Raw genomic sequence first — 12,428 nt, 5'->3', positions numbered from 1 at the left:
GCTTGGCACTAGGCCAGAGCCCTAAGCTCTGCTGCCCAGGAGGTCCTGAGTATTCATTCCTCCTGGCTCATGGCTCAGGGGAGGTGCTAAAGGTTGCAAATAGTGTGTGGAGAAGTTGGGAGGACCAGGGTGTGGTGGGCCCTAAGCCCCTCTAGTCCCCTTTGAGGACACAGCAGCAGAGCAGCACCCCCAGAAGGAACAAGCACCCAGAACTGAACTATGCCTGCCTGACTCAGCAATGGGGGTGTGCAGAGGATGTGGCTGAGCCCAGGGCACCCTAGCACAGCCACCTCCCCTCACCTTGGCTTCTCTGCATGGACTTACTCAGGCAACTGCCCCATGGCAGCTCTGGGGCCAGGGCCAGTGAGTGCATTAGCATTTCATATCCCACCAAGGATGTGCAGGTACTGTCATCAGTTTCCTTGTTCTCCTTCCCTCTTCCACATCTAGCCTGTGACACTGACCAATGGTCGACAAGGTGAGGGAGTTCTGGGGTGTGAGAGCACCACCTTGTCAGGTGGCATTGCCCAGCGGGGTGAGTGGGGCCAGCTCCCCCCACCCCAAGGAGCAAGGGGCAGGGATAATGGGGTGGAATGGAACAGCCGGGGCGACTGGCACATGCTCTAACGTCCGGTTTATTTGGTTAAAAATATAGCGATCCAGTGCGTGTAGGAAAGAACTGCTCCAGAGGGCCGAAGGCAGGCAGCGAGACGGAAGTAGCAGAGTCCTGACGTGGTGCCTGGCAGGGGGTGGGACCGAGGGGAGGGCCCCCCACCCCTGTGCTCTGAGCTGAGCCTCATCCTGGTGTTGGGGTAAAGGAACAAGGCTGGCAAGGAGGCAGAGACTCCAGGAAGGATGGCCTGTCCTTGGCACCAACCCCCAGATGGCCTCCTGGGGCTGGACAGCAGGGGACACAGGATCCAGCTGCGGGGCAGGGTCTCTGCTTCCTCACAGCATGGGTCTCTCCTGCCGCGTAAAGGGCCTGGTTGACACTCAGGGACCCTTCCCAGGATGGGATCCCTGTCCCCCCACGCCAGGCTAGAGGGACAGGTCGGCGAGCGTCGACCTCTGCCATGCCACACAGCGCAGTTAGACAAGCAAAGGAGTTTGACTAGAATCCAAAAACATTACCCAGAAAAAAAGGCAAACTGTGATAAGACCCAATTGCATGGGCCCGGGGCTGGCCCGAGGGTCACGGGCTGAGTCTGGCCCCTTGGGGCTCGCTCGGTCCTTCAGATGAAGAAGTTGATGAATAGGATCACGATGCCGATGTTCAGCAGGATCACCATGGCGACCAGGAGCGGGGCAGAGCCCTGCAAAGCAGTGGCAGGTGAGTGGGAGGCCCAATGGCTCCCCAACACATGGCACCCAGTCCCACCCATCCCTAGGGCCACCTTGATTCTCCCTCCTTTCCCGGCACACTCACCGAGCTGGTCTTGAGCTGGTCCGAGGACTCTCCATCCGACTCCAGTGCCACTGGTGAGGAGCTCTGGGGTGGGGAGAAGGTGAGGTCCCAGCGCAGCAACCGCGGCTCAGTGCGGCCTCCCAGCCGCAGGCTCCCCAGCCGCTGCACAGAGGGCTCTGCCACTGGCCGGCTGCTGTTCTGGCCTTTGGCCCGTTGTCTTGACACCCCGAAGGCCCGGTCCTCGGCATGATGGTCCTCGCCCTTGCTGTGGCGCCATTTCTGGGGGTGCGGTTCCTGCAAGGCCGCATCCACCCGCAGCAGCGGTCTCAGCTCCATCTCGTACTTGCTCAACTTTTCATCCAGCTCGGCCAGTCTGACAGTGCCACCTGGCGCGGCTGCCCGGGGCTGGGAAGTCCAGGAGAAGCAAGTGGGTGACTCAGGCCTGCGTTCCTGGGCCTTGGGGTTCCCAGGCTGCTTGTGGCCTGAGCCCCGGGCTGAGCCCTTCTCAGCCCAACTGCCACGGGCATGGTCCCCGGGCCTGGCCTCCAGCAGCACCTGGATGTGGCTGCCCCGCTCCTCATCCATGGACACCTGCCGCGCCAGATGTGGCAGCTGGTTGCGCGGGGCAGGTGGCGGGCTGGCGTCAGGGCTGGCGTCGGGGCTGAGGTCAGAGGGCGTCGTGCCTTTGCGGTAAAGTTCGGGGCTCTCCTGCAGGGGTGTCCCCGTAGAGGTCACCTCCAAGGCATCACTCGACAGCTGATGCTTCGGCCGCTGGTACTCGAGCCCTTAGCCGGGGCAGATGTGGGTCACGGCTGGAAGCTCCTGAGCCCCCTCCCCACCCTGTGGCTCCCCATGCACACATGCACGGGGCCCCATGCCCAGGAACTTCTCTGGTACTCACCGTCCTCCCGGTGCTGGAAGGACGGTGAGAATTCTTTGGCAGTGACCCTGGCCACCCGCGCTTCCTCCTGCGCCTTCTGGGCCGCTGTGAGTGCCGCCTTCGCCTTGGTCCGGGAATGGGAGGTCCTAGGGGGTGGGACTGGCAGTGAGAGCAGGTTGGCACCCCCGGCCCTGGACAGCAGAACCCTACTCCACACCGGCTGTGGGCTCAGAGCAGGACCTGGTCCTTCCCAGCAAAGGTTCTTTTTCCCTCACAGGGAAATTGAGGCATCACGACTGTGTTGGATGGCAGCTGCTGTTCTGCTGCCTCCAAAGGCCCATCCTCTTAGCAGAGGTCTTGTAGAAAGTTTTGTGGGGTCCTAGTGTTGAGCTTACACAGGGAAAGAGGGAGACCCTCAAAGCACCAGGAGTTTGTTGGATGTCTGTAGCAGAGACCCCATCCTAGGTCTGACCCTGCAGCTCAGCCTGCTGAGATGGGGTGCACAGGGATTCCCCCCAGCCCACTCTCTGGCGTTGCATTCTTCCCTAACAGCTAAGTTTGGCACTAAGACCTCCTCACTTCTCCCCGTAATGGGGGGGGGGCGGGGGAGCCCCCATGTCAAGAAAGCCAAGCAGGATCCTGGGGGCCACACAAACCCCATCTTGGAGGGGGCTCAGCCACTTGGGGGCTCAGGAAGCACCTCACATTCACTGAGTCTTGAGGGAAGTAGTAAGAAAGTGATGGATTCCTAAAGTGCTTGGGAGCTACGGACAGGGTCCAACAGTCCAGCACTGGGCCACAGTACTGAGGATGGACAATGGGGGCCCTGTGGGTCTGCCCTGAAGGTGACCACACTCCCAGTGACTGGCTCCTGGTAATCAGTGGGGATGGGGGCTCTAGCGGGAGTGACTTGGTCAGGGAGCTCAGCCAAGCATGAGCCACAACCTTCACCCACAGGGAGACTCTCACAAGAAACCCACACCTACACAGCAAGGTCCAACACTGCACCCTGCAGCTGTGGGCATGGATGTGTGTACCAGGCATCAGTCTTGTGCAGAGCAGGCTGAGTCCTGAAGGCTACAGGGCACCCTTGTGCAGAACAGGGCTCCCTCAGCCTGATGTGCAGCTCGTGTGGGGTCATGTGTACAGGCCGGCACATGCATACAGTACACTGCATGGCTGCACACCATGCTCAGGTTAGCACCAGTACAAGGAGGGAAACTTGGGCCCAGAGCAACCTCCTGCAGGCTCCTGCAAGCAGCATTGGTGTCTCCTGATGAGCACCTCTGATCCCCAGAACATAGGGACCCAGCACCTCTGCAGCCAACACTGCCAGCCATGGCCCCAGGCAGAGTGGGCAGCTTTTCAAAAGCACCAGGACCAATGATGCCTGTATCATGCCATCTACTCTCCCCATATACCTTTCCTGCATGCCCCCCCATGTGTCATACCCATGCCAGGAACACCCCAATTTCAGGGCCTTCATTCTTCAAGGTCTGGTCTCCGTGGGCTGGACTTAGTGATTTGGACTCTATGGCTCAGAGGCCAAGTCCCAGTGTCACTGGCTGGTGGTTGGCCTAGTGCCTCAGCATCCCAGGCTGCCCCATCCTGTGGCATGCAACTTACCTGGCAACTGAGGGGTGGTGCCAACACCTGGCTACTGAACCAGGAACAGTTGTACCAACTGTTGGGACCACACCCTTGCTCACTGCCCAGCTCCACAGCAGCCTGGACACTTCCCAGCCATGTCTCCCTTCCCAGCTCCTGGGGCCCTGATTCCTGGCTCTCCCAAACACACAGCAGGGGATGTCCACTCAGTCCTTGGCCATCCTAAGGACCCCTGGGCATGGCCTCTCCCACCTGTGGCCTACCTGGAGGCAGCAATCTCAGCCTTCTGCTTGGCAATGGTGGCAGCCCGCTCAGCTGCCTCCACAGCCCTGTCCACCTTCTCACGGATCTTGCTGGCACGCAGTGGGATAAGGTTTTTGCGCTTGCCGCTGACCAGCACGTTCTGCTTGTACTTGCCCTCCTCCTTGGTCCCATCAGGGAAGGTCATGCAACCATAACCATGCCGCCGGTTGCTGGCCCACTCGCCCTCAAATTTAAGCCCATCAGAGCGCTGGCTGACGCCAAAGCCGGCCCGCTTGTCATTCTTCCACTCGCCCACATATGTCTCGGTGGTGGTGGCATCAATGTCGTCCTCGATGGCCGATAGCTCAGCCTCTCCCTCACCCAAGCTGATGGTGGAGTGGATGTCGCTGGCTGTGGAGCTCACGGTGCTCATGCCCGCCTCACTGCGGAAAGAACTCTGCTTGCTGCGCTGGCTGGCCAGGCTGTTCTTGGACTCGGAGCGGCGTAGCCGCAGGCCGCTGAGTAGCGAGCGACGGAACAGGCCCTTTTTCTTGTTCTTGAGGATGTCCGAGTCGCTGTGGGCCACCAGTACGAAGCCACCACGGGACACGGCCGGACTGCCCGCCAGGCCTGGGGCTCCATCGGGGTGCAGCGCCGCCCCGTTGGCGTGCTCACTCCGCAAGGAGTTGATAGACGTCCTCAGAGGCGAGCGGATGACAGCGGCCATGCCATAGGGGACACTCTGCCGCACGCCATAGCCCTGCCGCATGCCGCCCACCCACTGGCCCTGGTAGGTACCTGCGGAAAAACGAGACAGTGAGGGGTGGGAGGTCTCTGCAGATAAACGGTAGTTTCTGGATGTTTTGGGGGGGGGGGTCCCAGCTGCACTCTATGATGCCCAGAAGGTTCCAGAGACGCACAGGTCCCAGTGAGTGTCCACAATGGCCCTAGCAGGTGGCTTCAAGGGACCCTCTGCCTGTCCCCGCTTCTAAGCTGCCCTCTTGAAAGCAGGTCCAGGGAGGTTGGGTGGGGCAGCGGTGGGTGGGGTACAGTATTACTGAGGGGCAGTAGTGGGTGTGGCCAGGGACTCCAGAGTGAATGAGGCCTGGAAGGGGCACAGCAGGGCCTAAAAGGAGGGTACAAGCAGGGCCTTGTAATGGGTGGAGCCTTGAAAAGGAGTGGCTGAGTGAGCTCAGTTTGGGTGAACCTCAGGCATGGCCTGAGTGGGGACACCTTGGTGGGGCTGCACCAGAGGTTCCAGGTGGAACACACTAGTGTGGAGGGGTCTATCCTGGCTCAGTTCCCAGCACCCCTGCACCTCCCCTGCATGTTCGAAGTATCAAGAAAATGGTGGGAAACAGGAGGGAGGGAACATTCCCTGCCCGCCAGTGGACAGAGAGCAGGATGAAGGGCTCAGCACTGAAGCAGTGCTCTGCTAGAAGTAGGCAGAAGGTGGGATCCAGGGCCTCTCTATGTAGTGGAGCCACTGCTCGGTCTCAGTCCAGATCTCAACCTTGGAGAAATACAGCCTGAGGGTCTCACGGGCCCCAGGTAGGGGCAGAGTCAGGACAAGGACCCATGTGAAGAGAAGGGAATGGGCCCAGGCCTAGTAACGGAAGTGGGGCCTCTAGTATACTTCCACAGGCTTGGTCGGCCCAGATGCTGCCCAAGAAGCAGGATGATCATAGCCCCTTCCCCAGATCTAGAAAGATCTAGAATCCCTGGTGAAAAATGACTGTAAGTTTGCTTTGTGAGTGTGTGTAGTCACTTCCTCCAGGGCACTCTTCACCCTGGTAATAGGGGTTCCATGGGGACCTCAGGTTCACCTCTTCCTAGCTCAGGGGGCACATGCATCCTACAGAGCTTGGGCATTGTTATCTGGGAACCAAAAGGGCCCCTGTCAAAGCTAGTGTTCCTCCCTAAAGGCAAGAAGATTCAGTGCGAGCAGGAAAGATAACATGGAGGTAAGGCATTTGCCTTGCATGCAGAAGAATGGTGGTTCGAATCCCGGCATCCCATATGGTCCCCGAGCCTGCCAAGAGCAATTTCTGAGTGTAGAGCCAGGAGTAACCCCTGAGTGCTGCTGGGTGTGACCCCCCCCCCAAAAAAAAGAAGATCCAGTAGGTTGCACAGATGGGCCCCTCCAGAGTCCCTGTACTCCTCTTGCTGTTGCCTTGAGACCCACAGTTTATGGGTTTTAAGAAAAATTAAGGACATCATTGTAATAATGCCCAGAGACAATAGAGATGAGGGCCGGAAGGACTGGCTCACAATATGAAGCTCACCACAAAGAGTGGTGAGTGCAGCTAGGGAAATAACTACACTAACAACTATCATGACAATCTTAATGAGTGAGAAGAGTAGAAAGCCTGTCTCAAATACCAGTGAGTGTCCACATTGGGAAGGAGGGAGGGTGGCATTGGTGGTGGGAAAGTTACACTGGTGAAGGGGCGCGTTCTGTTTGTGACTGAAACCCAACTACAATCATGCCTGTAATCATGGTGCTTAAATAAAGACTTTATATTAAAAAGGGGGGTGGAGAGATAGCATGAAGGTAGGACGTTTGCCTTGCATGCAGAAGGACGGTGGTTTGAATCCTGGTATCCCATATGGTTCCCTGAGCCTACCAGGAGCAATTTCTGAGCATAGAGCCAGGAGTAACACCTGAATGCTGCTGGGTATGATCCCCCCCCAAAAAAAGAGATCCACAGAAAGTGGAAGCCCAAACCCAGAGTGGGGCCCCACAGCCCTAACCTCAGATTCACTGGCTCCCCCTCCCCTGCCTTGCCTTATCTGAGCCCAGACTTGGTTCAGACACTGGCACCCTTTAGAGAGCTCCATGCCCTGCCACCCAAGGCTTAATGCTGGGGCTCTCACAGGCCTCTGTCACATACTGTCCTGCTTAGGACAGATTGCTGGGCAGAGAACTGCACAGCCAAGCAGACAGAGAAGCAAAGACACACCCAGAGGCTGAGACTCTGGCCTCAGCTCTGAGATTCCTAGGATACAGGATGGCTCCACAGATACCAGCTTCAGCCTGATCTCACAGCCCAAGGGATCCTGGCCCAGCCTGAGGGGGCATCCTCTAGGCAGTTAGGCAGTAGGCACAGCAGCAGATGGCGAAGACCTCCTGGGGCACTGGGCATAGGAATCCATGTGCGAGTTCGGCAGAGAGGCAGCATTGTGGTCCCCAATTCCCATTAGGAGTGATCCCTGAGAGAGGGACTACAGAGCCAGGAGTCAGCCCTGAACATCTGAGTGCAGTGAAAAAGGTAATTTTCAGTAAAAAAAAAAAAAAAAATGATAAGACCACTGCAGTGGGTCTTGCACAGGGCCAATGGGTGCCCCTGACCCATCTCTATGGATTCACTCTGTTCATTACACAGGCATCTCCTGGGCAGAGCTGGGCAGCATGAACAACCCTACAGTTGGGCATGGTACTGAGAACCCCCAGCCTGGACTCCAGCAAAGCCAAGCTAGCTAGCTGCTCCTGGGGCTACATTGTGCCTTGTGCCTGCTGAGCTGGCGCTCTAGGCCTTGTCTCTGTTCCTCTGCCCGCAGTTCCTCCCCACACTGAGAAAGGGGAATGTCTGGGGCAGAAGCAAACTCAGCAAGCCCAGCGGAAGGAGCCCCTCCCCAACCCATCCTGGAGGTGTCTCTGAGGGGGCTGGAGTCACAGAGGCCCAGCAAGGAACTCATGAAGGTAGCCTAAGGGGCCTGTGCGGTGCTGGGTGCTGTCCAAGGTGCTGACCGTGGCTTCAGCTTCTCACAATAGGAGATTCCGAGTCACTGGTGAAGCCCAGGCCCCTCTGGCGCGCCTGAGTAACTGGAGGGCAAAGAGCTGCACCTTGCATGTTTAAGGAGGGAAGAGCCAGCACGGGGCGGGCGAGGCCCCTGCAGAATCACTGCTGGTCTTGGCCCCATCAGGTTCCTGGATCCCCACAAACACCTGCAGCTCTGCGGGTCCCAGGGAGCAGCCGTGAGGGGCGGGGCATCCTCGCTATTCTTGGCACAGAGAATAGTCATTCGCGTTCCCTCCTCCCTGAGAGGCAGCAGCAGCAGCAGCAGCAGTAGCTTCTCCGCCGGCTCCCCGCACCAACCCAGAGCAGCAGGCACATGCTGCTGCCTGCCACCATCCATGCTGCAGGGCGGGGCCCGAGTCCCTGACCACGGCCATGCTGGGAAGTGCATGCAGCTGTTTTTGGATGGCAAAGGTGGCCCAGGTGACAGGTGTGCAGGACGAGTGCGCAGGCGTGGGGGCTGTGCACGGCCGTGGGAGTGTGTGATGCGCGTGGGCCTGGGGATCTGGGCTGCTGAGAGATCCCTGAGGGGGAGAGGCGTGCGAGATGACTCAGAACTGGAGGTGGGAGGCCTTATTTGTGGAGGGGGAACTTGCAGTCCGAGAGGTCCCATATGCCCGGAAATATTTTCCTGTGCAGCAAAGCAGGATGACCGCTTGCAGGGCACGGGGCTGCAGGCACTAAGTGCCAGGGACAGGGGACAGTTGAACTTTGTCCTGGGGGGTCCACAGACCCCTGTTCTGCCCGAGCGTGGTGAAGAGCCAGAAACTGAGTGCTTGAACCCATGCAGATGTTGCTTTGGCTGGATGCTACACTGACCCTCACCATTACCCTGTGCCCAGCACCACCAAGGACACCAAGGCAACAGCTCCAACCACCACAGCTGAGTTGCCACCTCTGTGAGGCCCACCTGTGGCAGACACTCCACTCCACCTGCCTTTGGACAGCAGGAGAAAAGCAAGCTCAACGAGGTCAGTAAGCTGTCCCAGGCCTGGGGGGCTGCCCTGGCTGACTCTCCCAGGAGGGTCCCTGACCCAGTCCAGCCAGGGCTACTCATGAAAATCACAGCTGGGCCTGGAATGATAGCACAGCAGGGAGGACATCTGTTTTACACGCAGCTGACCTGGGTTGGATCCCCAGCATCCCATATGGTCCCCAGAGCCTGCCAGGAGTGATTCCTGAGCACATTCAGGAGTAACCGCTGAGCACCACCAGGTGGGGCCCAAAAAACGAATGGAAAAATAAAAAAGAAAGAAAAAATTATAGTTCTTTCCCCCCAGGTCAGTCGCAGGAGGGCGATGGGCCACTGAGGGCAATGATGGGAGCAAAGCTGAGCTAGAAGCGAACCTGGTTGAGTGGGGCTGGGCCTGTCATGACAGGACGACCCAGCACGCAGCGCCCCTCTCTCTGCCCCACCAGCTGCCAGACCTTCCCAACAGCTTAAACACAGTGGCCACCTTGGTCCCCAAGAGAATGGGCCAGCTCAGGGTGTGGGGCAGAAAGATGGGCATGGCCAGCGCAGGGCACAGGACCAAATCTCAACTGGCCACAGCCGAGCTGGTGGCATGTACCCCTGCACCCTGTGAATTCACCCGCTCAAGCTTGCTCCCCAGACTTCAGCCGGCCCCTCTGGGTGCGCTACCAGCCTGAGACGGAGGCCAGGAGGGATGAGACAGTTGAAACATCCAGCTACTGCACAGATGGTGCATGACAGGACATTGGGGCCCCAGGCTCCCTCAGTCCCCCTAAGGGTCCCAGGACAGAAACCAGCTATGACCCAAGAGCTCCATCTCCTTATTGGGGGGGTCAGTGTCTGCGGAGCCGGCATGGGTGAGCAGGGGCAATTGTCCCGGGCGGCCCAGCTGGAAGTGCCAGGCTGCTGGGCCGCCCACCCGTGCCTCCCTCGGCTGCTCCCCGCCGCGGGCCCGCACGCGCACAAACGCACGCAGGCGCGCACACGCCCACGGAAGCTGGGAGGGCGCCTGCCGGGCCGGCCTGGGTACCCAGGGTCAGCGGCGCGCACCGGCTCCGGGAAAACAACAAGCGCGCTGGAGGCCGCGGGGGAGCAGGCGCCGAGCGGAGCTTATATAATTAACGGTCCCACACCCCGCCTCCCCTCCGGGGCAGCAGCCAGGCCGCGAGTTGCATAAGCGAAATGATCAGTACTCGCCAGCCCGCAGCCGCTCCTGCTGCGGTGTGGCGCGGGGAGCAGGTGGTCTGCGCGCGAGGGGACCTCTCGGCTTCCTCGGAGGAGCCGGTGGGGGAGGAGCTGTAGGGTGGAGGGGGAGATGGGGGTCCAGGTCTGGCTGCTCTGTTCTCAACGCACAGTAGGAGTAGGCACAGGCGCGGCCCCAGGCCTGGCCCGGTCCGGCCAGGCTCTGCTGGCATCCTGGGCAGCAAAGCCCTAAAGTGCCTCTGGAAACCAAGCAGGGTGAGGCGCGAGGTTCGCCCGCGCGCGCCTCCCTCCATCCAGCCGTCTGGAAGTTCCTGCTGGTCTCCACGTTCCCTCCCTCTCCAGGGATTTGAGCAGGTCCAGGACCGAGGGAGGCCGGCGCCGCAGAAAAGCAAGAACCCCACCGGGTGCGACCAACTCCCCTAGCCTCGCACGAACCGAACCGACAGACGCAGGGGCCTCTCCGGCGCCAGGTCCCTAGCAGAGTCCCCTGCATGCCTGGCTCTACAGGAGAAAAAAATAAACCAAAGCTACCCGGGGAGCCGGTCCACCCCCAAACCCAGGCAGTGGCGCTACCTGTAGCCCGGGGCGCCGCAGGGGTCCCCCCTGAAGGAAAGGGTGCACCCTCCGGCGCACGCGCGCGTAAACAGGCGGCGGCGGGCGAGGGGCGCGCGCCAACCCCCTGGGCCCGGCACCCACCTCCGTCCGGATACGTCTCGGTCCCGTAGCCGTCCTGCAGGCCGTTGCTCCACGTCCCTTCGTACTTGGCTCCGTGGCCCGTGCACTCCCGCACCCCATAGCGCCCCTTGAATCCGTGCGTCCACTCGCCCTTGTACACCCACTTCCCCTTGCTCTCCAAGCCGATGCCGTGGCGCTTGCCCTGCGCCCAGGTGCCCTGGTACGTGTTGCCGCTGGGCCAGGTGTAGACGCCCAGGACCTCGAAGCCGTGGCTCCAAGAGCCGGTGTATTCGCCTTGGCCCTTGGGGCCGGTGCAGACGCCATGGCCGTGCGCCTTGCCGTCCTCCCAGCCTCCACAGTAGGACCCTCCGTCGTCAAAATTAAACCTTCCCCCACTGGACATGCATGTAACGCGGTTGGCGAACCCCGCAAAGGGCGGAAAAGGAAAAGAGGGGGGAAGAAGACGAAGACGAAGGAGGAGGAGGTGGAGCAGCAGCAGCAGCAGCAGCAGCAGCCGGAGACGCCGGAGAAGCTGGAGCCGCCGGAGCCGCCGGGGACCGACGATCCACCGCCGCGGCGGGTGCGCGGCCGCTTCTGCGTTGGGCTCCGCGCCCGCGGCGGGCGGCAGGACCGGAGGCTCCGACGCGGGCCGGGGGCGCCCGTGCGTTCCCGAGCTGCGCCGCGGCCGAGCGACCCGCGTCTGGCGCTCCCGCTGGAGATGGGCCCGCAGGGAGGAGGCGGCGGCGCGGGGAGGGGCTCGCGGGGGGGGCCGGGCGCGGGGCGAGCGGCTCCACCTCAGCGCCGGGCCCGAGCAGCCGGCGGGCCGGCCCGCAGGGGCGCGGCGGCTCAGGCCCGGGGCGCAGCCCCCCACCTGCGGCTGCCGCGCTGCGGGTGCGGGGAGGCGGCGGCGGCGGGGCCCGCGTGCGTGCGGGGCGGCGGCGCGGGCGGCTGCACCATAGTGGGGGGCCGCGGGCCGGGGCGCGGGGCGCGGGGCGGCGGTGGCAGCAGCAATGCGGCGGGCCGGGCGGCGGCGACGGCGGCGGCGCGACGTGCGCTCCGGGCCCGGTTCGCGCGCCCCCGCCCCGTACGCGCCCCCGCAGCGCGCCCGCGTCTCCGCCCCGCACGCACGCGACCCCCCGCCCCGCACGCACGCGTCCCCGCAGGCCCACGCCCCGAAGCCCCGCACGCACCGCCGCCCCCGGCGCTGCGCGCATGGACCGCGCTCGACACTCGCCTCTCGCCCCTCGTCTTGGAAACGGGGGTCCCTCCCGGCGCCCCGGCATCCCTTTTAGGAATTTAAAGGCTCGGGAGCAGGGCTTCACGGGGTCGCGCGGGGCGCTCGCTGCATCCCCAGGGTCCGGCAGCGTCACCCCGAGGCTTCTGGATCGTCGCGACCCGGGCCTGCCTAATGCTTCCTCCAGGCCTCCGCGTACCCCGAGGAGCCTGCTCCCCACTGTTGGGAGAAGCCCCCCCCCCCCGCTCCGTCAGGGGGTTGGGGTCACAGTGGGGCATTCTAGGGGGCTGGAAAGCTGCCTGTGCCCAAGGCCCCCAGCTGAATGTAGACCGCGGGTGTAGACCGCAGGTGAGTGTAGAATTCCATTGCCCCCCTCTTCTATTTCCACTCCTCCCACCCCAGAGCCC

At 61.7% G+C, this 12,428-nt stretch overlaps 1 protein-coding gene across 2 annotated transcripts; it reads right to left on the bottom strand.

The window, feature by feature from the left end:
* Nucleotides 1-617: 617 nt before the first annotated feature.
* Nucleotides 618-11,547, bottom strand: JPH3 (junctophilin 3). 2 transcript variants are annotated; one of them, XM_049786736.1, is made up of 6 exons: nt 10,809-11,547; nt 4,157-4,934; nt 2,307-2,431; nt 1,961-2,190; nt 1,427-1,810; nt 618-1,313 (listed from the first exon to the last, which is right to left on the bottom strand). In XM_049786736.1, the coding sequence occupies exons 1-6, from the start codon at nt 11,188-11,190 to the stop codon at nt 1,233-1,235; spliced, it is 1,980 nt and encodes a 659-aa protein (XP_049642693.1). In that variant the 5' UTR covers nt 11,191-11,547; the 3' UTR covers nt 618-1,232. The 2 variants fall into 2 exon arrangements, with proteins under 2 accessions (XP_049642693.1, XP_049642692.1); XM_049786735.1 differs by having other exon boundaries at nt 1,427-2,190.
* Between the last annotated feature and the right edge of the window lie 881 nt (nt 11,548-12,428).

Source organism: Suncus etruscus, chromosome 14 (assembly GCF_024139225.1).
Source record: "Suncus etruscus isolate mSunEtr1 chromosome 14, mSunEtr1.pri.cur, whole genome shotgun sequence".
NCBI lineage: Eukaryota > Metazoa > Chordata > Mammalia > Eulipotyphla > Soricidae > Suncus > Suncus etruscus.
Note: the sequence above shows the minus strand (reverse complement) of the source record. Positions and strands in the feature narration are given on the sequence as shown.